We start from the raw sequence: 27,659 nt of genomic DNA, 5'->3' as shown, positions 1-27,659 counted from the left end.
TATGACCCTTCATAGGCTCTAAAATGCCTAAGCCTTTTATTAAACCTCATGTATTATAATTATGCTTATCTTATATAACTGTAGTTAAAAAACTTTGTATCTCTAATGTGTAGTTAAAAAACTTTGTATCTCTAATGTGTATAAAGTCAATAATCCTTTATAATAATTAATTTTGTTTCAGCGCACATAGAATGTCCTAGCGATAAAGTCATGGGGATACGTAGTTCATGATGAAACTCTATCCCGGCGGGCAATCGGGTCTAAATGGCTTCTTTATGATGTACTTGACGAAATGGAAGCGCGTCGCTGTGGTACTGCTCTTCATATGGATTGTCGTCACGTACCTCGTTATATCACCTCTGAGGTAAGTCATATGAATTACTAATGATGATGTTGAAAGTACTACGTGATATACCAGTGACTTTACATATCTTACTTGTTATTTTATTTATTTATTCTATCTGGAGACTAAAAAGATAAAATAATTTTTGCGAAACATATTTTGCTTTATAATTTTTTTATTGTAATAACAAATAATGCTTATAACAGTCGTTCTTCCTTAAAACATTATATATTATATTATATTACATATTATATTATATTAACTTTTGTTTAGGTTAAATAATTATATTTTGTAAGTTTTTTTTTAATGCATAAATAAATAAATAAAACTGAGGTAGGGCACAGCAGGAATTTCCTGCTCAAAATATGGAGCAGCCCGACTGGGGTAGTACCTCGACCTTACAGAAGATCACAGCTAAATAATACTGCTTTCAAGCAGTATTGTGTTCCTGTTGATGAGGAAGGTGACCAGAGCTCCTGGGGGAATTGGGGATTGGGTCGGCAACGCGCTTGCGATGCTTCTGGTGTTGCAGGCGCCTATAAGCTACGGTAATCTCTTACCATCAGGTGAGCCGTACGCTTGTTTGCCGAACTAGTGATATAAAAAAAACATACCGTGTGTAAGCTGTTATTATCCGAAATTTCGAAAAAACGGATAAATTATTTATTGACTTTGATTTCTTTAATGATAGCGACTATTATTATGCCTACAAAGGCGCGTAGCGTGATTTATGACTAAAATAAGCGAAGTTGTCATCTATAATTATGGCTTAGGCTACAAATAGGTTAAATTTCTTCATACCCTTAGGGTGGAAAACTGGCAATCAATCGCATGCTCCGCATAGTAAATGGTAACCGTAACCTATGAACGCTAAACACATCTACCCCTGTTGACAGAACACATACCCCAGAGCTGTAGTACGAAGCTACTCATCATAGCAACATAACACTACTTAGGACTGTATTGACTGTAATTTTATTGTAAGGTTGAGTTACTCCCCCAGTCAGGCTGCTTTAAATTTTGAACAAGATTGCCTGCACAGCATGAAATATTTATCTCATAAATAAATAATGTAATAATGTAAGTAATGTATACAATGAGATTAAAAATTCGGATAATTGTTATTTTGACGACAGTAATTGCAATAACTATGTTTCACAATCCTTGTTTTGAGAAAATATTTTTTGTAATGTCTATACACAGGCAAAGAATGTCGGTCTCGGAAGCTGTTTGTTTTATGTGTAGATGAGTTAAAAAAAACTTGATTTTGTAAGTTTTGTTTGACTCATGATTACTGATTTGTATTAATTAGATACATATTGATATTATCGTATATTAATCAATAATAAAACGTTCTCTGACTCAAAGTAGATAGATCTACTACATTACATATTATTTATATGTCAGTAATGTGAGTAATATCTTCATATATGTTAAAATTGATTTTCAATCTCGAAAAATCGATTTGTCGTAGTCTACAAAATTTAATTTGTTAAACATGAAATTTAAAATTGCTTTTTACCTCGAGGTTATTCTTAAACGAGTATACAAATTTAATTTAAAAAATATAGAGTTACCGCTACAGTAACGAACAGCCTCGGGCGTGTAAACCAAAATGACACGTATTGTTCGCAAGACGGCGTAATGTATGGAGAACTTTCGTCCATGTCTGACGAGAGCCATTGAAGAATACCCATATTAAAGTTTTTTTTTTTACTCTGCGTTTTCAATGGGGAAGTATAACAATAGACACCGCTACTACGTTTCTGATTCACAGTTGAGGTTTATCGCTTTGAGGTTTTATCGATTCTTGAATAGGTATTGAGGTTTTAGGAGTAATTTGTCAGGTTTTTCGTAATATACCGTCTCTCGTCTGATGTCTATAGAATATGAATAGACCATAAGATCCATTTCGCCATATGTATAATTTCAAGATACTTTTTTTTACCCAACTGCAGAAGGAGAGTAATGTATTTTATGACAGCGTGGAATGGAATATAATACACGGTGCACTGAATACACTTAACACTAAATTGTAAAGCTTGTTCTTTCTTTTTTTAGTGGCTATTTGTAGCAGTCGGGGTTTTTGTTTTTTTTTTTATAATTCATTTTTATATACTACTTACAAGGGTGGCAAAGAAAAGTACAGTTCGCCTGATGATAAGTAATCATTCAGCATTGAAATCGCGTTGCCGACCTAAACCCTAATCCTCCCCAGGAGCTCTGACTACCTTGATCCAGTTTTGGAGCAAGATATATCCTCTAATATTTAGTGTCAATTAAAATTTAAATACGTATATGATAAAACTTCTCGAAATTTGTCTAAATAATGTTTTATTAAAGATAATTAATTATACAACGTGGTAATTTTTTATTCACTGGTGATAATGTTTAATTTTCTGCTCCTGTATTCGGTATAATTAAAATAATTAATACTATGCATATTTCTTTAACAGTTGCTAAGCGATTATAACGCGTTAATTTTGTTAAAATATATAAAATCAAATCAAATAAAAATAACTTTATTCCAATAGGCTTCAAAAGCACTTTCGAAACATCATTTTACAAATAATAATTTTAAAAGTGAAGAATCAGCAAGAAACTTCGCAGTTATTTTTTTCAAAATAAAATATAAACTGTGTTTTAGTTACAAAACTAGTAATATCTGGCATAAAATACAGCGTCACGAAGTCCACACATCCTTATCATTTATGTAGTTCTGCACCGAATAATAAGCTTTAGCTGTTTATTCTTTTTTAATAAACACTTTTTTTTTTGGTTTAGGTAACCATGGTTACGGGAATCTTCCCGTGACTATAAAGTATCCGAAAATCGGGCATGTAAAAAATCTAATAAACCGCTATAAAATTCGAAAAAGTTGTTTTATTATAACAAATACTTGTGCCTAGTTAACGTTTCTTAGTACTAGTTTTATAGGTACGTAGTACATATTGAAAATCGCCCTTAGTTCTATCTTATAAGGACTACAAGCTGTTTGCAGATGGTATAGAAAAATGAAAAGACCTGCACTAAAAAAGTGCACAGTACAAGCATAGCGCTTGAATACAGCGATTTAAATTGTACGCAGTAACGTTATACTTCAGAAAAATAATATAAAGTCGGGTAATAAAAAGCCGTTTTCCATGGTTAAATGTAGTTGAATAAAATTTCTGCAATTATTCTAATAAGCTAAGTTATAGCTTGGAAAAAAAATTAAGGTCGAATAACTTCTTTTAAATAAGATAATTATTGATTACATAAACTGGGCTAATGGCTCGAGGAAGGTTAGTTATTATTATCATACTCTTAGGAATATCAGAAAAAATATTGAAGTTGGGCACAGTAGGATATCATCATCATCATCATCATCATCATCATCATCATCATCATCATCATCATCATCATCATCATCATCATCATCATCATCATCATAATCATCATCATCATCATCATCATCATCATTATTATCATCATCATCATTATCATCATCATCATCATCATCATCATCATCATCATCATCATCATTTCAGCCTAATACAGTCCACTGCTGGACATAGGCCTCCACAAGTTTGCGCCAAAAATGGCGTGAACTATGTGGTTTGCCCATAGTCACCACGCTGGGCAGGCGGGTTGGTGACCGCAGGGCTAGCTTTGTCGCACCGAAGACGCTGCTGCCCGTCTTCGGCCTGTGTATTTTAAAACCAGCTGTTGGGTGGTTATGCCGCCGTCGGTCGGCTTTTTAATTTCCAAGGTGGTAGTGGAACTGTGTCATCCCTTAGTCGCCTCTTACGACACTCACGGGAAGAGAGGGGGGTGGCTATATTCTTACTGCCGTAACCAAACAGCAGGTACAGTAGGATATATCCTGCTCAAAAGATGGAATACCCAGTCTGTACTGTGAAGTACCTCAACATTACAGAAGATCACATCGTCGTTAAATTACACTGCCCGTAAGTAGCATTGTGTTCCTGTGATGGTAAGTAAGGAAAAGAGGTTCAGTCCGGTCGGCAACGCGCTTGCGATGCTTCTGGTGTTGCAGGCGTCCGTAGGCTAAGGTAATCGCTTACCATTCGTTGGGCACTCTTTGTTGGATGACCTAATCATAATATTATTTTTATTGTTAATTTTTTATTATTTTCCCATGCCAAAGCGCAATCAAATGTTCTACAAAAATATGAATTGTACAGCCATTTGGGCTGTTTGGTGGAAGACTTGCGATCCTAACTCTATCGTGCCAGTTCTCGCTCGTATTTTAATTACTTTTCGAACATATTTTATACATATTCCCATTTTTTATTGTTTTTGTCTTAGAAATTAATATAATTAAGTAAATTAACAATATATTGTTTTTTTTTATATACATAGATAGGCTGGCGTTTGACCGCTATTTCACCTGATGATAAGTGAAAATGCGGTCTAAGATGGAGCACGCTTACCTAGAAGTAACCTATTCACTCGCGATTTAAAGATCCCCAGGTTATAGCTTTCGGGAAACACAGACGCTGGTAGAGAGTTCCATTCTTTGGCCGTACGGATCAAGAATGTACTAGCGAAGCGCTTAGTGCGTATAGGGGGAATGTCAACCATATAAGAGTGACGTAACGCAGAGCGTCTGGTTGTACGATGATGGAAGGGGATGGAAGGGGGGAATCAGGTCATGGAGTTATTGCGCACACTCTCCGAAGTGTATCCGATAAAAAACCGACAGGCCGGCCACCCTACGCCGATGATGTAAGCTTTGCAGCTTTGTGGCGACTAGTGCATCGTCACCAATGAGCCTGGCTCGTCTCTCAATTGATTCAAGAAGCTCCAGCTGGTACTTGGCTGAGCCAACCCAAAGATGAGAGCAGTACTCCATGCATGATCGAACTTGTGCTTGATATAAATTCAGAAGCTGTTCCGGAGTGAAGTACCGTCTCACCTTCGAGAGGACGCCCAGTTTTTTGGCAGCTGTTTGAGCTTTTGCCTCTATGTACGAGCCAAAATTGAGGGTGGATGATAGAGTAACGCCAAGAAGCTCCAGGTGGCCGGATATGGGCACGGGCACACCTCGGAAAGAGGGAGTCAGTTGGAAAGGACTCCGTTTTGCCGAGAAGAGACGCGCCTGGGTCTTAGAGGCGTTGAACTTGACAGATTTGCGTCACCCCAATCAGAGACGGCTTTAAGGGACAAGTTCAGTCGCTGAATCATGGCTTCCCTCAGCGACTGGATCTCAGATCCACTCGCTCGTGCGTCGGACATGTAACGCTCGACAACGGTGCTGTCATCTGCATACCCAAAGGTCCCGGGTTTGAGCAGGTCGTTGATGTGCAGCAAGAATAGCGTTGCCGAGAGTACAGACCCCTGAGGGACCCCGGCATTGTTGACCAAACGATCGGACTCGCAACCGTCTATAACCACGCGAATTGATCGATCCCTCAGGAAGTCAGATATCCAAACACAGAGAGAAGCGGGTAGGCCGTATGAAGGAAGTTTGCTAATAAGGCCATCATGCCAGACCCTGTCAAATGCCTTCGAGATGTCGAGCGAGACCGCTATGGCTTCCCCGTGTTTCTCGATAGCCTCACTCCAAATGTGTGTGGCATACGCGAGAAGATCACCCATGGACCGCTTGCGGCGAAAACCGAACTATCGGTCGCTAAGAAGATCGTTCTCCTCAAGGTGTGCCAGGAGCCGGTTATTCAGTATACGTTCCATACTCTTACAGAGTATGGACGTTATGGAAATAGGTCTGTAATTGACAGGGTCAGCTCGACTGCCCTTTTTGAAGAGTAAAAAACAAATAAATCAGTAATCTGCAATGGAAAATTTTCGTAAACTTGAGAATCTTAACTTTAATATAATTCTTAAGACATTCAAAGAACGCTAATTTAAAAGGCTATTCATATGGTGCGGAATCGTTAAACTGTTTACTCCAAGAGTGAAGTTTTACTAATATTTACTCAGTACGATTTCTAGAAAAAATAATTCACTTGAAAATGAGAAAAAAGAAATGCTCATTAAAATCTAACTACTACTATTTTTATTGCTATTGATTTTATAGCTTTGACTTTATACCGATATTTTTAAAATAATAAATCTTATACAAAGAACTATACAACAATAATAAATAGTTTACAAATATTTAATATTATTATTATATACTAACTGTGCACGTGACTTCGTTGGCGTGGAATTTAACAAAATAGTTATTGTTCGGTTTGCAGAGTTATAAATAAAAAACCTGAAATTAAAGTAGCCTAAGTTACTCCTTATAACATCAGCTATCTGCCAGTGAAAGCCCCGTAAAAATCGGCCCAGTCGTTTCAGAGATTAGCCGGAACAAACATACAGACAGACGGACACAAATGATAAAAAATGTTATTTTGGTATATGTACCGTACATATACATCCATATGCATTTAGTAAAAAGCGATTATTTTAATATTACAAACAGACACTCCAATTTTATTGATTTGTATAGATTAGAGTGCAGAAAAAGTCACCAGCATTAGATAGTATATAATAAAAGATTTTGTTTTCAGATGCGACAGCAACACGGACGAAACGGCCGACTTTCAAGAGAGATTAAAAGCGGTCTCCCAACAGTTTGAATCGCTGAAGCAGCAACACAGCAACCTGATTGCACAGATAAAGAAATCCTCTGGGTACGCTTTTTCAATTTCGCCTATGGTTTGTGAAATTAATTTTCGGCGGTGAATACGTTGCTTGACAAAGCTTTCGTGTTTACGTATTATGTTTTGTATTTCAGCTGTAAAGTTTTTCAGACTTTATGATAGAATCTTTTCGATTTTATTCTATTGTGCCTTGTAGTTATAATGTTTAGCTATATTTTCATTATTGTAGGTCTTGCAGGCCTTTTTGTGATATAGGCCACAGGAATTTTTAGTGGGTTTTATTTTATATACTTTCCTACAAATAGATGTTGAAAAAGTAATTATTGAGTTTTTTTTTGAATCATTTGAATTTTAATTTTTATCTTTTTTTAAACTTTGAATTTTTTAACCGAAACAATTGTCAATAGAAACTATAGTTTCTTGCTGCTCGATTCAAAATTTGGGATTGGCGTCATTATTTTCAACATTATTGTTGAATGATGGTACAGAAGGGCTTTCATAAACTTTCAAACTGTTTTCTGAGAGAGTCTTAACACCAGTCAAGACTTAGTAATCTAGTAATTAATTTTGGATTAATACGCTCGTGTAAAAAAGAATACGTATATCGTGTAAAATAGTAAAGTATTTGAGTTTAACGATGTTAAACATTATTTATTAATTTATTTCTTTGTCGCATCCTTTAAAAGTGCGTTCAAGGAAAATATATGTACAATATATATATACAAAGTTAAACAGAGTTCAAAGGAGATCTTATCATTAATATTGATTTAATATTTCATTAGGTTATTATCGTTATTTTATTTTAAACCATTAATGTAATTTATGTCACATAGCAACAAATTAATATAAGACCTAACTTGTCTAAATTATTGTATTACAAAATATTTTTTTAGACTTAATGTAAATCTTAACGACATCGAAACGTCAGCGTTCCTCCACAATGGCGGGGGTCCGTCTGAGGAGTACGAGAACCTCAGACGCAGGGTGTACTCCAACACTAAGGAGATATGGTACTTCGTGAACCACGAATTGACAAAGCTGATTCATGACGACGTTCAGTCCGAGAAGCTTCAAGCGATATTGGACCAAGTGGCCGATAGGAAAAGGTGGGTTTTTGTTTAGCAAGTATTGTAGTTAATAGTTTGATTGTAATAAAATTTATTGAGGATTCGAAACAGTTGTAATCGACATTGTGCTATATTGTTTGAAACATTTTTATATTGTATTTGTTTCAATTGATATTTAGTACATTTTTAAAGTTTCGTTTGAATTATTAATCTGTAATTTTTGCAAAAATAATATTTATTGTAAAATTTAATTGCAATAAATTGTGTATTTATTAATGAAAATAAAAAAGTTATTCATATAAAATACTATATTAAATATACAATACAATATGCAATAATATATATACAATATGCAATAATATATATACAATATGCAATAATATATATAAATGATTTTTGTTATTAAACTTATTTGTCAAATTTGTTATATGATATTATCGTACTTTTACTTAGTTCTTATTTGGTGCCGATCTAAGCCCTAACTCTCCCCAGGAGCTCTGGCCACCTTACTCACTACAGGAGTGTTACTACCTTGAAAGTAGATTTATTTAGCTTAAAATCTTACATATATAGTTAAATAAGATTTTGAAGGTATTAGTTAAGCAGTCTTTACAATTGGTTTTTTTTTATTTCTAGATCGTTGTTATCGGATCAGCAGAAGCTTTCAGAACTAGACGGTTATCATGAATGGCGAAGGACAGAAGCGGCGAATGTTAGCGATCTAGTGCAGAGAAGACTCAAGTATTTACAAAACCCACCTGACTGTAGGGACGCTAGGAAAGTCATCTGTAATTTGAATAAGGTAAGAAGCATTTTGATTATTCGTATAATCTTTCAACATTTGACATTCTTTCAATTATTGTCATATATTGCAAGTGTTTGCTACAGTCTATCTCAGTCCACTGCTAGAAATGATATCCCAACAACCTCGGAACCCAATAGGGTTCCGATAGATGGCGATATTTGATTCGTTTATTTACCATTTGATATGGTATTAATCTTTTTCTTAGACGAGTAAGCCTTTTTTGTGCACATTAAAACAGTCCACCTGAAGGAGTAAACTCCAGTCTTGCGTTTGATTTGACACACGCTTTTTTTTTCTTTTTTTATAGACACGTCAGTCCATATCCTTATTCTTAGTAAGAAATGGAACACTGATTACGTAGTACCGTGCCGATTAACAATTTGTGCAAACAACAGCTCTGCTATTACAGACAAAAATAAACGTTTTCGTAGTATCAGTTGAAACACTAACTGCTAAAAATACTTTAAATATACTATACTTTTTTTTTAAACGCCAGCCGTCAGCTAATATATTCTCTAGCCGGTTCTAAACGGACCCCAGCTTTGAACTAGCGTACCATTGATTGCAGGAAGAATGTTATTGACACGTCCTTTTATTGAGATTGTTAAACCGAGTACAGTGCCTTTATATGTACTTCTATAGGCTTAAAAATACAGCCGTGCTTAGTTAAGGCAGTAACAGTTTTACACTGACTGTAAAGTTTTGACCCTATATTTCTTTTATGATTGACTAGCCGACCCGTGCCCACTTCGTTGGGCGTTAATTATTATTTTTGTGAAGCAAATACATAGTAAAGTTTTCATCTCACTCGCATTTCTCCGTCTTGATTTACATATTTTATTATTTTACACTGAATTTTTTGTTCAATTACAATAAAATATAGCCTATATCACTCCTAAATAGAGTAGCTTTCAGTTAGTGAAATAATTTTTATGATTACAAACAAAGTTAGAAACTTTACCTCTTCATAATATTAGTATAGGTTGATTCAACCTGTTACATCCCACTGCTGGGCATAGGCCTCCTTCTCCATAGGAGAGGATCTTAATCCGATTTTCTTTTTATGATTAGAATTATAAATATATATTCTCAACTATTTAATATTATAATGTCATATGTTTAGTTCAAAGAAATCAAAAACTTCGCACTCCATTTTCTCAGATTTCGATATTTATATTTTGTTTCATTTTACCTAAGCGGAAAGAATAGTAATCTATGTCTGTAGTCTGTACATAAGTTTTCGTAACAATTATTGTAATGGTAAATGGTAAGTTAAACTAAAAATTGGTTTTCATAAAATAGCACAACGTAAGAGACTTCAATATAAACAAAATGAATATATCAATAATTGTGTTTGATCGTAAATGAAAAAATTGGCATGTAAGTACCCGTTATAAAAGATTAGTCAAAAAGTGATATCATATCTCGGTCATAATAAAAAGTTATGAGGTATAAATACGTAGGACGACGAAAAAATAAAACTTATAAGTACTACGTGTTTATATGTGTCTTGTTGACATGGATGTCTTGATATTCTTTCCTCTGGGCATAAAATACATTAATATTAAAAAGCAATGCATACACAGTCGGGTATTAAATAGCAAATAATGTGTTTACGAAAACGAAACTCTTGAAAACTCACAAACGAAAAAATCTATCTTCAATTTCAAAGAGGTAGTAGATGAGGTAGAAGAAAAAAATAGTCAAGTAAATACGTATCATTAAAGATAACTCAAAAAGTACTCGTCAGGTCTCGATCATATTTAAATGACAGATCACATGACAAGTATCGGCTTTAGGTGAAAAAAGAATCATCAAAATCGATGCACTTAGTAAAAAGTTATGAGGTATCACATATAAAAAACTTATTATATAATTAATAACTTCAAAACTAATTCAGATATGATATCACGAACAACAAGATATCAACAAAAGTTAATTTATCTTTTCATAAACTAGCTCTTTATATATATATATTAAAAAAAATGCTTACTGTTTGACAATTAAGATTCATAATACGTTGCCTGATACCGTAAAAGATCTTACAATTGCAATGTTTAAGAGAAAATTGTTTGATCGGCTGCAGCAGAAAATGTATTACGATATTAATGACTTTATTACACGAAATTTAGAATACTAATTTAATGACCTTAAAGATAGTTAATTAAGCGTGACATTTAATAGACATTTCAATTATTGTAATATTTTTAATAATAGTTTTTGGAAGAAATTATGTAATATATTAATAATTTATAAATAATTCAATGATAAATAATCTATTGTTAATAATATTAAATATATATTGTATTGAACTTCATATTTGCACACCGTAAGGTAGAATATACTAATGTTAACCTTGTACAACTTCAACACCACCTTACAAATAAACGATTATTATTAATATACTGGATGTCACTTCACCCGCTTAATATATAATAGATACATATAATATAATAAAAAAATTATTACTACTATTACTTATTATTATTGTTAAAAAAACAGTCGAATTGAGAACCTTCTCTCTTTTTGAAGTCGGCTAATAATAAAGGTCAATGTTCGAGTACGACATAGCAGCGCGGCATATGTAGTTGTTCTATAAAGCAAATTGAAATAATTGTTACACTATATATTATTTGGAAAATCTAATCCCAACTCATCTAGTCTGATAACAGACGTTGATAACAGTAAATGCGATGAAAATATTAATTTATAAGCTATTTTAAGAGTTACACTAGCGGTTTTGTTCAACAGTCGAGCGATAAGAGATACCAGCGGGTGATTTTATTGAATTGAGATATTGTTCTCTCGCTTGCTATAATATTTGTGTTTGTCGAGAAATTGATTGATCTACTTGCTTTGGTATAATATTTGACATTAATTGGGTCCCAAAAAAACTTAATTTTTTACATTTACTTTTCATTTGATTTTTTTAGAAAATATTCGCAAGAGTATGCAGATAAATAATATGTTAGCACCAAAAACCTCTCATTCAATAAAAGATTACATCCTACACATAATTTTATCGCAGTCCTCTGCTGGACAAAGGCTTCTCCAAGTTCGCGCTAAATATCTCGGTTCTATGCTATCCTCATTACGGCTACTGCCGGCGATCTCGCCTTGTTTCAAAGTATAAATTCATTTTTATAATTTAATTATAAAATCTGAATTCAATACAATATTATCTACTTTTTTATACAAGTATATATACATCATATTCATACAGCTTCTATATAAATAAAAATGAATGTTGCCAAGGGCATATTTTGTATCTTTCTTAAGGCCCACGGAAGGTTTTAATACAAAAAAAATACTATTAATTTTTGACGGAACGAAGTTTGTCCGGGCGGAAGTGTGTAGTTATAATATAAATTCGAAATAATGCCCTGTTTTGATAGCAGTTTTCTATATTGATCAAATTTTACCAAGTATTCAAACGCATAACGCATTTGTTTTGCAGGCAGCAGGCTTCTAATTATTTGAAAACAATGTCTTTTATTGTAATGTAATCAATATAATACAAGGCTGTAAATGACCCGGTGTCATTGAAATGTTCTTTTTTTACCTGATAATTATAAACTGTATAATTTATTATAATACACAAAAAAAAAATGTTTGTTTTGGTTCGGTTATCATATTCGTATTGTCAGGATAAGGTTCCTATAAAGAAAATTCATAAAAAAATCCACAAACTTAAAACAAAATGTATAGATGGTACTATATATATATATATAGGTGAATAATGGTAGGAAGTACACCGGGACAGTTTCATTTGAATTAAAAATAAATTATTTTTATCGAGATATCACGCAGAGGAGGTAAACAGGAAGTTGGCTTAATTTTGATTTTTTTGGGTCGTTTGTAGATATCAAACAATATAATGTTTTTAGCGGATATAATAATAATCGGTGCAATTTGTTTTTAATCTTTATAGCATTATACAAACAGGTGACGCCCGCATCCGGGATATAATTAGCAAAACAAACATACAGATTCTAATACCTTCACGCGCTATGGGTCGTTCACCTGTTTGTCAATGCTTCGTGTCGGAGTTTTGGAAATTACCACCGATGTGTGAAATAATGTTCGTTCTATTTTAATTGAATTGCGCTTATAGATGGTAGCTAATATATCTTTTACCGTAATGTAGTGCTTTGTAACAGCTGGTAAACTTCCCACTGCCGGGGAAATAACTCCTCAGCAAGTACTATTCTACATGTATTTTTTTTAATAAAACTATAGTCGGCAAACAAGCGTACGGCTCACGCGATGGTAAGCGATTACCGTAGCTTAAATATCCTTGCAACACCAGAAGCATCGCAAGCGCGTTGCTGACCCTACCCCTGATCAACCCAGTAGCTCTGGGTCACCTTACTCACTTCAGGAACATAACATTGTTTGAGAGCAGTATTATTTAGCTATGATCTTCTGGAAGGTCGAGGTACTTCCACAATCGTCATATATAAACCAATTTATAAATAGTTGTAGCATTTCATACACCTCAAACTTCCTCCAGAATCACTCTATTAGAGATAACCGGATTAAAATTAACCGGATTAAAATCTGTTAAGTATTTTTTAAGTATATCGCTAAACAGAATCGTCGGGGCACTTTGTTTTTATAACATGCAGTGGAATTGACTTTCTATTGTTTGTAATCACGGATGCGAAGGTATTCCTTTTCAACAGTTAGACAAATGGATACAGTTGTGTATTGTGTTTTAGTTGATTTTATCTGTAAAGTAGATGATGTCCCGCACAGTTATATCTACTTTGTGTTTCAAAACTTGGCCGATTGGTTATTTTTTGTTACTGCTCCTGTTCTATGAGCTACATTATGATGTTTTATAGCCTATAATATTTGACCACTCTATAGAATAGTTATATTCATGGGAAAAATTGAATAAAACGCTATCGAAAAATTCGTTTTCTCCATTTTTTATTTCTTAATGATAATTTGATTTACGTGAAGTAATAAAATATTTTTACAATTAATACCTTTATTAACATTGAATATAATCAATTACAATCCATCGAATATACTTGAGAAATCGTGAGAAACGTGAATAAATGAATATGTTCTCAATCAAAGGTCAATAGTTTCAAGTATTGTATAAAATAATGTAGAATTGATCCAGTGACCTCAGCACGGGCTGATAGGATATCATTGATATGATAGTTACGTTTGTTTACAAAGCAAATATGCTTTAAATAAAATGATAATAAAGTTATTAATATTTTTGTTAAATAATAAGAATATTGTATGAAATATATATTTTTATAATTTTAATACAAGTAATTAATTTATGCAATTAAATAATTAATATATATTATAAAAGAGCCTTAGCTTTCCTTAAATTATATTTAAGGATTTATCATTGAAATTTATTATAAATGAATCCTTTAATATTATTATTATTATTATATTTTATGTCAAATATTGTTTTCAATTCAAAAAAAAAAAAAAAAAACTATGATTTATTTCTATTATCTCTTATATATGTCATACTACAGTTTTTGTGAAATGATATCGACAATTCATAATCAAATCGATAATAAACTTAAATATCGACACTTCTTTTAGTATTTGTAGCTCAATTTTTTTTTGCTTTGTGAAAACGAGAAGTAAGAATTTTTTTTTTTTGTTTCAGGGCTGTGGATTCGGTTGCCAACTTCACCACATAGTATACTGCCTAATCTTCGCGTATGCTACTGAAAGGACGTTAATCCTCAACTCGAAGGGCTGGCGGTACAACAATAAGGGCTGGGAATATGTTTTCCATCCCATATCTGATAGTTGTACTACAGCGTATGACGATAAAGTTATTCAATGGCCAGGTAAACAGAAACTACAATTAGTTTATTCTCTATCGCAGGCTAAAAGAGTACAAGATGCGCTAGTTTCAAGTTATTTTCAGTCGCAGGAAACCTTTAAACGGACGATTAGATACACAGACTGGTTTTATCGACATGTAATGTCATTGAACGCTTAAACGACTGAACCAACTAAGTTTTTTTTTTAATGTAATTTATATGGGTTTGTGAATAGTCTACACGATTAGACCCATTAATGATGTTGTAATCGGCAGAATTTTTGCCGCCAGAAACAATGTTTGGCAAACCCGTTGGGAATGTAAAATATATTTTTACAATTAAATTAAAGTTTGTAGTCTTAATTGTTATAGGTAATTAATCTTTGAAAATTGGTTTTCTTTTCAGCCTCATACGATGCTAAGGTGGTTTCCTTGCCGTTTATCGATTCGATATCACAAAAACCGAAATTCCTACCCCTCGCTATACCATCAGATTTGGCGCACAGGTACGATGCGTAAAATAGTTTGAAATGTATTATAAGACACATTTGAATGTCTATACCGATAATAAAACCTTAGCTGTCGTCAGTACATATATGAGATTTTAGAAAAAAAAAGAACTATATAAAGAGTAGGGCCAATAGAACCATAAATATTATTTTCACAAGTTTTGTCTGTATGTGTGTCTGTATATTTGATCACATTCACTCCATACTACTGAATGAAATTTGGTGCGATTTTCGTCGTTCGTAGCAAACTCCGCTCCGCTTAAAACGGAACCAACATAGTTGTTGAAAACAGACTTCAAATAGGCATTATTCGAGATAACTTAAAAACAAACTTGTCAGATATCGCTTAAATTTAAAAATGACAAGCACAAGATTTCGAATTAAAAAAATAATAATCAAAATCGGTACACCTTTAAAAAGTTATGAGATAACACAAAAAATATAATCGTATTCAGAAATATCTTCTTTTTTTTAAATCGGTTAAAAGTAGTGTCATCCAAGCAAGTTACCTAATATATTTTTCATCAAAGTTAGTTACTTATTGTATTTTTGTCTTGTTAATTTAGACATCTGTAATTTTATTCTGTATAGATTTCAAATGAAAATTCTTATCAAAACGCAAAGAAAAAAAGCAAGAAAGAACTTTGGAAAAGTGATCCGTCCTGTTTGAATTTTTTCTTATAATTGTAATACAATACTATTTATGTATAGTACCAGAAATAATTTGAAGCCTACCATATTGTATGGTTGAGATTGGTAGAAACTTAATCTGCATGCGCAGCATTAAATATATATATTGCTCAGAACTTCTTCAGGCTGTTTTTACGACATTGTCATTTAAACAAACGAAATTTCGGTATCGAGTCTTGTGTATTGTACACACGGTCATTTCAGGTTTATGGAAACGTTTTGTAACGTTTTGGAATAGCAAATAGTCTGTTGCACTAGCAGTTGTAAATGTTTGTATTTACCATACAGATATTTTTAGTGATCTGGCGTTTTTGTTTGAGTCGCGTGTGTTTTCAAAGCGTCTTCAGTGCGACAAAGCCAGCCCCGCGGTCACCAACCCGCCTGCCCAGCGTGGTGACTATGGGCAACACAGATGAGTTCGCACCATTTTTGATGCGAACTTGTGGAGGCCTATGTCCGTGGACTGCGATAGGCTGCAATATGTGTGTGTGTGCAGTGTGTTTTCAAAACCTGACTTAGGATTCTCATCCTACTGAAATTATTTGTTTTGGAATCAGTTTGCTGGTTTGGTGTTTATCATTACTTAATCCTTTATGTCGCGGGTTGCGGGTTCGATTCCCGCCTGAGTCTGGGTGTAATATTTGTATTTTTATATATTTAATATTTCTATGTATATTTATAAAAAAAAAATATTTAGCTCTATCAGCCGGCTGTTCCTGTAACACAAGCATTAAGTATCTTACCAGAGGAACCTACGACAGTGTGTGGATGTTATAAGATATTTATTTATTTATTATTTCTTTATAAAATTCTGAATAAAGTCCTATTATTATTAAACTGTTGATAATCTTTTTTTTTTATTTGCAGAATAGTTCGTTTCAACGGCGACCCACCGTCGTGGTGGATCGGTCAAATGCTGAAGTATATCTTAAAACCCAAAACAGGCATGCAAAAGGCCATCAACGATACAATCTCTAAGATGGACTTCAGGAATCCTATTGTTGGGTGAGATATTAGATAAAATTTTATGCTACGTTTTGTGAAAAAAAGAAAGTTATCTGATGAACTGTTTTTCTATTTATTCAAAATAACATTTAAATTTATTTTGATGACGGTAAATTATATAATTTCTGCATTGCTTATAAAAAATAAAAAAAAAAAAATTTCACGATACAAGTTACTTAATATCAGAATTATTCATACTGCTTTGTGTTTGTATTAATTTTTTGTGTGACTAATATTTCTTTAAGAATAAATTTAGGTACTTTTATTATAAAGGGGTTGTTTCATTTTGGGCCAGGTCTTTGTACAGTATTCGAAAAAATAGTATAAAATCATAGAAATTAAAATAAAATATGCATTTAAGTAGTTTTACAGTGATTTAGAGGTAGTTTATAAAATTGATAATTGGGTACATACGTAGAATGGTAACTCTCGAAGTGCATCCACGCCATCTATCTATGTATTTTTGTTATCTATGTTAGATGAAATGTCACTATTTAAATAAATAAGACATTGAAATATCCGTCTCAGCCCCTTTTCACAACCCATTACTAGACACAGGTCTCCTCAGAATCGACTTGTTGTTGGATGCGTAGGTACCAATTGTTTTAGTTATTTATAAGTATGTAAAATGTCATTATGACATTTGTGTACATGTCATTGTCAAAAGGATGCCAAGTGGTTGCGATTTTAATTCTTAAAATAAAAACTACCTCGTAAAAAAGGCCTTTTAATGAGAAATAATGAAGAAATAATTACTATTTCATGAACCTGAACATTTTAAAATACTGTACAAATACCTAGCCCAGGCTCCATATAAATTTGAAACAACCCCTTTTATTTAATCGTCAAAAAATTTCATAATACTTTCCTTAACACATAATTGAAGTACATACATTTAATTATTTAAAATCAGGCTTTCTATTCTGAATACATTAGATATAGATTACAAAACTAGACTTAACTTTTATTACTTTACTAGGCTTAACATGTTCTCGTTTCCACTCCACTCCCTTTTTTGTACTCCCCCCGACCCACCCTCGGTGATTTGGTCACCTTACTTACCACAGGAATACAACACTTGAGAGTAGTGTTATTTAGCCTTCATCTTCTGTAAAGTAGAACAAGTACTTTCCCAGTCCAAATATTGAGCAAGATCTTGTTGTACCTTTCCTACCTACCAATAAAATTATCTATATTCCCCTTATAAAATTTTAGTACTGATGTATGAGTTAATTGTATTTAATGCTATATAATTTCTCATTACAGTGTTCACATAAGAAGAACGGACAAAGTGGGCACAGAGGCGGCCTTCCACCACATCGACGAATATATGTTACAAGTGAAGGATTATTATGACCAACTTGAACTAACTCAGGTCGTTGACAAGAGAAGAGTGTACTTGGCAACGGACGACGCTAATGTGAGTAGTTACTGTTCAGTGTAGTAAACATTCTGTGTGTTTTGGGATACCTATCGTCAAATATTCTTTCTAAAATTTTTATGAAAGATTTAGGTCCATGTAGAAGAGTTCTACTAATTTAGTACAATTCATGTAAGTTAAGACGAAATTCAGCTCGTATCTTATAGAACATTTTTTTATATACACATAAACAGTTTAAAAAAAATGTATGTTCAAAAAAATTGTGCTACAGTCACATTTTTTTGTATCTACAAAAAAAAAAAATACGTTCAATTCGAATTTTGCTAAGCGTTCTTATATATTACTATGAACATAACTTTCCGATTTTGCACACATATACAATTACATACGTCTGCTTTATGTACGTCCTAAATGTAAATGGTAGAGAACAATTTGACGCTCTTACCCGAAGCTCTTGTTCACTTTGGTTCTCGTGGATAACGAGGAAACATGGATCCGTTCCAGGTGCTGGAAGACGCTCGCAACAAGTACCCGCAGTACGCGTTCCTGGGGGACGCGTCCATCGCTAAGACGGCGGCGACGCACCGGCGGTACACGCCGCTGTCGCTCACGGGGCTGCTGGTGGACCTGCACCTGCTGGCGCGCACCGACTTCCTCGTGTGCACCTTCAGCAGCCAGGTCAGACCCGTCTGGACACGCCCCCCCCCGCGAGCCGGGCGCCGTCTCACGTGCGTGTGTTGCAGGTGGGGCGCGTGGCGTACGAGATGATGCAGGCGAACCGCGCGGACGCGGCGGACAGCTTCTACTCGCTGGACGACATCTACTACTTCGGCGGCCAGAACGCGCACGACCGCCGCGCCGTCATGGCGCACGCGCCGCGCGCCGCGCACGAGATCGCCGTGCAGGTCACGCTCGCCCACACCTACTACTACACATTTGCACAATTCTTTTTATTTTCTTTTTGCACATATACACTAGGCTGGGACAAGAAAAATCAACTTTTTTTTTAGTATATCGAAAATATTGTTTGGGATGACAAAAAAATATTGTGAGAATATTAGAGTTCAAATTCATTCCGAAAAAAAAACAATTTGATTTTTTTTCTCAGCAGGTTTTTGTGTTATAACTCCTACACCATCGAGGTAAATGAAGTTGACTTGAAAACATTTTTTTAAGAGAGCTAAATGTTCTACAATTAAATTCTGAAACGGATTATGTTAGATAAACCGTTTTCTCATAAGAACGCCTTTTCTCATAAGAAAATTGGTATGATTTCACACTATGTACAATAATATAAACCCTGTTCCTATATTCAAAAAACGGTTCAACTAACAGACTAAAATTTAGCGTGTAGTACGCAAGGCGGATAGCTACCGGGCCCTAATGTACAGTCAGTCTCATAGTGAATAGTACAGTAACTCATAGACGTCTGCAAGGCTGGACGCATTGCAAGCTTTACTCACCACAGAAACGCGGCATTACTTGGGAGCGGTTTATTTGACTATGATTTCTTGTAATAGTGAATTTCTCCATCCAGGCTGCTCTAGATTTTGAGCAAGACATTTTCTTGCAAAATTCTGGTAGTTGTATAATACAAAAAAGGATAAAAATATATATTTTTAGAAAACTTTAATAATAATAATTTACTCTTTATTGAACACATAAAAAGAAGTTTACAATTTATTAAACAATTTACAAAAAGAAAAGTACAACAGGCAGTCTTATCGTTAAACTGCGATCTCTTTCAGATAAGCTTGGAGGAGATAATGTGAAAAAAGCGGAAAGGGAGTAGACTTAAAATAAAAGAAAACAGAAAGAAAACCAAATATTCACACATACATACATACATATATACACATATTATAAACAATATTAACTATACTAAAAATTACAGAACATAATTATTATATTAGTATTTAATTATATTTTAATAATTCTAAAAAATTTCCTTTTCTAGTAGCAATAAATAAAAGCATTTTATGATAATGATTTATGTTTCAGGTTGGAGATCTGATCGGCATCGCGGGAAACCACTGGAATGGTTTCGGTCGAGGGACGAACAAACGGACTAATGTGGTGAGCATGGGCACAACAAATAATTATACTAATTTCAAAACTGTTCACTGTTCGAGTTTTCTTAGCATGCCTTTATGTGTGGCTAGTTGTGTATAATTATAGTTTTGGTTTATGACAAGGCGGCACTGAAAAACATATTGTGTGAAATTGTCTGAAAACATTTTTGACAATACTTGTACGGAGTTAACGTCAAAACTCTATTTTTCGCTGTCATAACTGCAGATAAACAGTTTCTAGATATGGGCAGCAAAAAGTAGTTGTACCTATAATGTAACGTTGTAGTTATCTTTAACGTAAGTGGTATATTTAATTATAAAATATTCTTTTCCAGAATGGTCTAGTACCATGGTACAAGACAGCAGATCACCTTGTACTGTACTCCTTCCCCGAGTACAAACACGTACCGCAGTATCCGGATACACGACAAAATAACTTATGAAGTAATTCATTGTTGTAGAGCCTAGCCTTGATTCATATGTAATTATCAGCGATCACGCTGGCTCTGATGTAGCTGTGTATTGTGTGGTAAGTGAGAGTACCAGAAGCCAATATTGTTTCCTTTTTACTTTCCCTAACTTTTTTATACTTTGCCAGCAAGCTGGTTCCTTTAATGCTGCAAATGTATAGGCCAGACAAAAATGGCACTTAACATCAGGTGACCTGACACATTCCTAGCTATTTCCCTAAAAATATTCAAAAATATTATAAAAATATTCTAAATAAATAAAACGCTAGACTTTAGTTGATATTAAATCTTGTGATCTTAATGATATAAAATTAAAAATCGTATACCACGAATGCACGTAGATTTGATACTAGATCTTACGCGTTATGTTTTAATGTTCAGTTTTGTTTGCATTTATTTGAATGTATAAAAAAGACAGCACGATTACTAAGTTAAGGATTTTGACCAATTCGTGACCAATGTTAAAACGCGACAATGTAGTAGGGTCAAAGCTTGTTTGTTTTTTATTTTTTGGGCGTTTGCTTTGTCCAGAAGAGTAAAACATGAGAAACTGAACTTCTTAAAATAATGTTTTGTTTAGCAATAACTTGGGTTATTTGGAAATATGTGATGTCGGAATTAAAGTATACAACTTTAGGTTAGTTACAGGTTTGTTGTTAAGCCGATTTTAATTAATATACTTAGAAATGGCTAAATACTATCAATTTTGGGGTAAATTCTATTTAATTTGGACTTTGGATGATTCAGGCAATTTTGGGTCTTATTTATTGTATGAACTGTCGGTGCAACTGTGAAAGGATATTCTAATTTTGAAACTGATGATGATTCTAACTTTGCTGTGCCTATTGTAAATATGGATAACTGAATATTACTATAATCAATATGCCTGTCAACGTGACTAAGTTTTCATTTCATAACGATTAATTATTGGTTTTTATTTTGATATTCTTTGTTATTTATATTTTTTGCTTATTTTTTAATGTATTAATAAAAAATATCACTAAACTGATTGAAATACGATGCTTTATTTTATCGAAGTTAGGTCTGAAATCTTTTGATGGTTTTTTTTTCTATTTTTTAATCACTGAATTCATTACATTAATGTAAACTATATCGTTTTAGTGTTTATCATAAATACGACAAAAAGAGTACATTAAGTGATTTCTGTTGTCAAAATAAAATTGACAGTTAAAATATGGTCTAATTTTGAAAAATAAACAAGTTCTATAATATTAAAAAACTACGTTAGTTTTCTTTTTATTTTCGATGTTTTTTACGACTACGGCTATCAAACTAATTTGGGAAGTATTTGGTTAAAAGGCCCAAAATGAGTATAAAGATACTCATCTAAGTACTAATAGATAAAAGAGAGGCATTAAATTAAACCACATGTGCAACGTACCATATCTAAACTAAGAATAATAAGCAATCACAATAGCAGTAGTTATATAAAAATAAATAAATATGTTTAACATACACACGGTCTATCACGTCAATTTCAGTCACGGTCTGTTCTTAAGGTAAGCAACTTAAGGCTTGTGATTAAGGTAACAGCCAACTAATACAACTATTTTTTTTTTGATAAATACATATAAATAAAAAATATATGACACCCAGACTTGGGGAGGGAATCGAACCGACAACCCCGGAGCAGAAAGCGGGGTCACTGCACACTGCGCCAAAGGGCTAGAACGGACGGAATACGCGGTAGTAGTTTAAAGGTATAGGGCATGAGTTAGGTTTCCAGCTGACCAAAACTCTGGATAGACTTCTATAGACTATCTTCGATAGATATTTCTTGCTTTTATCGACCTTATAACTTCATACGTGAAGAAATTTAAGGAAAATCATTGAATATTAAAAATCGATTTAATATTATGCTTTATAAGCATTGTAAATTTTTTTAAGTTATATAGTTAGACATGGTAATGTACGTAAAAAACGAATACCGTTCAGTAAATGCATAAAATATACATGTTGCAAGGCAGTGTATACGTTATTGTGTGACATTTATACTTTGTATCTTCTGTTTATAAAATGTTAATCGTAGTGTTTTAACTGGCATTTAGCAATTTACGTTTGTGCGTATAAAAGAAGTTTAATTTAAACCATTATTAACTTTTTATTAATATAAAGCGCTCGGTGATAGAGTGGTGTTCGCGCTGGATCACAAACAGAAAAGAATTTTGTTCAGTACATAAATGAAAAGAAATAAAATGTTAAAATATTTAGTACTCATTAAATATTAATGTTTATTTCCATAAAATATTGCACTAAATTTAAGATAAGCGCTCAATATTTGTGTAGATAACCATACGAAGATATTTTCTAAAAAGGAAGAAAAATTTAGTAAACATTTTCTTGACGTATTTAAAAAATCCAATATGGCGGGAATAACTGGGCAAGTAGGTACTGTTTTTTTTTTTTTTGTTTTTAACATACTACATTCCTTATTTCATGCATTTTGTTCGATGGTTTTCAATAGTGCCAAAATAAATGCTTTCCCTAACATCACTTAGAATGATTAAAATGTACAACGTTCCTTCCTGATACTTAATTATCTGCGCTTGTTTACTTAAACCCTAATTTTATATAGGACATAGAAACTACTAGAAGCACATACTCGTATCTGTCTTGTAATCGGTTAGTTAATGATAATACAACTAAGCTTTCATGTTCTAAATCATTCGATTCAACTGTATTTATTGAAATGTTAATATATGATCTTTCGTATGATTATGCCTATATATGTTACGTTTTATTTCAATGTTTTTGGTTGAAAATAATTGTTTTTTTTTTTTCATTTTACAAACCTATTAATTTTAGCTATAAACTAACTTTATGTCGAAAATAATAACGGTTTTATCATTAGTTAGTTATATTACTTTTGTAGGTTATTAAAGATCATGCAAATATAATCATGCCAAAAGACCAAACTAAAAGAAATATAATTTGAAATATATATTTATGGTCCGAATTATGGCCTTAGTACAGCCAGTAGGTTATGGTTTATAAAATATCCTTACATGTCTTATAATAAGTCAAATTAAGGAGGTTTGCAAATGATGTTACAATTGCACAAAATAGTTTCAAAATTTTATTTTTCAATTTAAATTGAGTCGCCATGGTGTTTTTTTTCGATTGAAAAAATTTTTTACGGGTTATTAAATTTAGAAAAATTAATAATTTTTTAAAGCTATATGTATAAATGCTAAATGGAAAAAAAATAATTTTATATCATCTGAGTTTACGTAAAGTTAAATGGTCAAAAAAGTTTCACAAACTGGTCGCATAGAAGATGAAACCATAGCCAGATGTCTGCTTCTGCACTTGTGTCACACTGCCAGTCGATCATTGGCTTTATAATTGTGTGTTATGACATTTGTATTCTGATACAAATGATTTATTTACTGGGTCATAACGTTGTCCCCATTAGAACTCTCTGTGTTACGGGTAACAGCACTGTTTTAGTTGTCACTAAATACAATGGGGTGTCAAAATGATATCTTTATTATGGTATGTCGTATAAGATTATTCTCGTGCCACAAAATAAAATTGATGATCTGATATTTTGAAAAAAATCGAATATTATATTAATTTTTCTCATTTTTTATTTTTTGAAATCTTTTAAAACATTCTATTTAGTATTTGTTTACTTAATAAAATTATTATTTGATTTTGATTTAAATGTTTTTGGAATATATATTTGTATTCAAGTTTTATAAAATTTTGGTCGAATTTTTGAAATCATAAAATTAGTAGCATCAATTAATTAAAATGAGAATGCTATAGTTTTATTTGATGAATTAATGTTTGTATGTATTTTTAGGAGATTCGGTTGTTTTTATTAGTAAAGTGCTACAACTTAAGCCTTATACTGCGACCAATTATAAACATTTAGACCTGTAATCACGTAATACCTACCTTTATTCTAATGTAACGGTTAATATTCATGTAGAAAATTTATAAGGTTGGGAGAACGACGCGACTTAGGTATATGTTAACATTCCTTAAAATTTTGCGTTCGATATTTGTAATTATAATTAAGTTACTTCATTTGTATTTTGAATCAATCTTATATTACACATTTTGAGTTCTTAATATTGCGCTATGTTGTTAGAGATATAATTTAAATTCATTGATATTATAACGTCATAAATTATGGTTATATTTGTATATTTTTAGTTTTATTATAAAATAACTTATTTATTTCTTTTTGTACAATTTTATTTATTTCATATTTACAATATTGTGATTATTCCTTTATTATATTTCGTTTTATTTTTTACAATTGTACATGTGTCCTCCCATCCGTAATCGTGTTAACAGTATATTGAATGTTTGTATTCGAAGCTTGGAATGTTGTAATTAGTATTTTAATATGGACCTAAACTGTGTGTATATAGCTTTAGTGTACATAATGAAGTAATATAAATAATGATTAAATAAATACTTTGAAATAAATATATGATTTTTCATTTTTCTTTTTTCCCCTTTCTAACACAATTTAATAGTAATAGTATACTTACTCTTGTTATGCTAAACCTTTTGTTTTTTTTTTTAAGTTTTACATTTCTATGCATTTAACGTTATTGTCCTACTACTGTGAGTATTGTCGACATTTTAAAATGTACTTTTTTATATATAACTAGGTCGGCAAACGATTGTACGTACGGCTCACATAGACTTAGACGTAGCTTATAGACGTCTGTAACACCAAGAGCCCCAACCCAACCGCGTTGCCGAACATATCCCCGACCCCTCCAGGAGCTCTGGTCACCTTATACACTTCAGCCTGTAATATCCCACTACTGGGCATAGGCCTCTTTCCCTATGTAGGAGAAAGATCAGAGCTTAATCCACCACGCTGCTCCAATGCGGGTTGGCGGATATATTCCCTACAACGAGTGACGATCGCTATCGATGTACACGATAACAACCGGGACCAAAAGCTTAACGGGAGTTAGAGAGACCCACAAGGACTGCAAAAAAAACCCAGACCACGGTAAACATCTATATAGCCAATACAAATGTTTGTCATGTGCAGGGATCGAACGCGCAACAGTCACAAACCACTGCTGTGACCGCTGCGCCACCGCGTCGTCAATTATAAGTCTTATAGTATTATTATAAGGGTTAATTAGTTGGTATGTCAACTGAAAGCAAACAAGGATATATCTCGGATTTTTTATCTAATAGTAATGTAATAAAGAAGTAAGTTATTTAAAGATTAGTACCTGGGTGACCGAGCTCAGCTCGGTATTCTTAGTAAATTGTGAAGGATTAGTAGTAGAAAAGAGAGTTAAAATGACTCGCTGCCGGTTTGGATGAAGTGTTTTTTAACCGACTTCAAAAAAGGAGGAGGTTACTCAATTCGGCTGAAGGAAACTCAATATATATATATCCCACCTTCGGTGCAACAAATTCACAATTCAGGACACTTTTTTTGTTATGTCTTATAAGGACTTTTTGATAATTATAAGATTTTTAAACCATAGCAAAAAAAGTAAACTATTAATTTTATAAACATTTCAAACCTACTATAAGTAGTAATCTCTAAAGTCTATAATCCAGAAATGAGGAAGTAAAAGCGAAAAAAAAAATTAAAAGTCCTCTCCTGTAAAATTAAGAAATGAGCTGTTGTGACTTTGTTGCACCGAAGGTGCGAGATATATATATCACTACATAGTATAAAACAAAGTCGCTTTCTCTGTCTCTATATCCCTATGTCCCTATGTATGCTTAAATCTTTAAAACTACGAAACAGATTTTGATGCGGTTTTTTTAATAGATAGAGTGATTGAAGAGGAATGTTTATATGTATAATAACATGCATTAAATAGTGGAGAAATACTGTTTTGAGTTTTGTCTAATGTGATGTCGTAGATAATTACATTTTTCCGCTTACATTGCAAACACAGCCTGAACCCTACGAGATTTATCAAAATAATGTACTAAGTATTATACACATTGAAAAGTTCTACAGAAAACTCCGCTATGGTATATGTCTCTTATGGATATCCCACAATAACATTTTTTTGTCATTTACTTTTTACGACAAATAATGGCTAATTTTCAAATCGATTTTAACCAATACAGCATTAATCCTTATCTAATTAAATACCTTAAATACATTGTTGATTTAATATTGATCTATATGGCCCTTTACAGCATATGATTTAAATGAATATTTTTGAAGATATTATAGATTTAAAAATTGCGATATGTACCGTTTGCGGCAGTTCCGGCCGGCTTTTACTCTAAAGTTAATGCGTGCGGGCTACGGGCAGTAATGAATAAATCAAAACTACTGGATCGATTTTTATCATTTTTCAGTGAATGAAATAGGCTATAATTATATTTTACACCCGTGCGAAGCCGGAGCGGACATTGTGAGTGCTTAGTGTTTGAACTTAGTGCTTAGTGTTTGAACCTAGTGCTTTGTGTTGGACCTAGTGCTAGTGAATAAAGTCTTGAAAAGAGTCAGCAGGTCTTTCTCTCCAAATCCTTCGAACCCTAACACGTAACAATATATATTTTAATGTATGTTCGGGGATAACTTAGTCGTTTATGAAAAGATTTTGATAATTCTTTTTTTGGTGGAAAGGAGATATCCCTGGTGTGGTAGCATGATAAGGAAACCAGGATCTGATGATGGGATCCTAGGGAAATCGAGGGAAACTCTCGAAAATCCGCATAACTTTACATTAACTACATAATACTTAACATACTACTGGGTGTACTGATTTTGATGTTTTAAACCTAATTGAAAGCCGATGTTTATCATGTGGTCATATTTCATCGAGATCTGATTACAACTTATGGAGTAATCTTTGATAATGCGTATTTCTTGACTATTTTTTGATGTACCTACATTGTATTACTTGTCGA

At 32.9% G+C, this 27,659-nt stretch overlaps 1 protein-coding gene across 1 annotated transcript; it reads left to right on the top strand.

Moving 5' to 3' along the window:
* Positions 1-190: 190 nt before the first annotated feature.
* On the top strand, positions 191-20,987 carry LOC123661093 (alpha-(1,6)-fucosyltransferase). Its single transcript, XM_045596096.1, has 12 exons — positions 191-364; positions 6,868-6,990; positions 7,854-8,066; positions 8,664-8,829; positions 14,480-14,666; positions 15,048-15,147; positions 16,708-16,845; positions 18,112-18,265; positions 18,731-18,904; positions 18,970-19,131; positions 20,228-20,302; positions 20,634-20,987. Exons 1-12 carry the CDS (start codon positions 228-230, stop codon positions 20,739-20,741), a joined length of 1,737 nt encoding a protein of 578 aa, XP_045452052.1. The 5' UTR covers positions 191-227; the 3' UTR covers positions 20,742-20,987.
* Positions 20,988-27,659: the final 6,672 nt, after the last annotated feature.

The sequence above is a fragment of the Melitaea cinxia genome, chromosome 16, assembly GCF_905220565.1.
Source record: "Melitaea cinxia chromosome 16, ilMelCinx1.1, whole genome shotgun sequence".
Taxonomy (NCBI): domain Eukaryota; kingdom Metazoa; phylum Arthropoda; class Insecta; order Lepidoptera; family Nymphalidae; genus Melitaea; species Melitaea cinxia.
Note: the sequence above shows the minus strand (reverse complement) of the source record. Positions and strands in the feature narration are given on the sequence as shown.

Bases quoted from the DNA above. Each gene is read 5' to 3' on its own strand.
- LOC123661093 (XM_045596096.1), top strand. From the start codon at position 228: ATGATGAAACTCTATCCCGGCGGGCAATCGGGTCTAAATGGCTTCTTT. The intron at 8,830-14,479 runs GTAAGAAGCATT...TTTTTGTTTCAG, and splicing joins TCATCTGTAATTTGAATAAG to GGCTGTGGATTCGGTTGCCA. The intron at 15,148-16,707 runs GTACGATGCGTA...TTTTATTTGCAG, and splicing joins CCATCAGATTTGGCGCACAG to AATAGTTCGTTTCAACGGCG.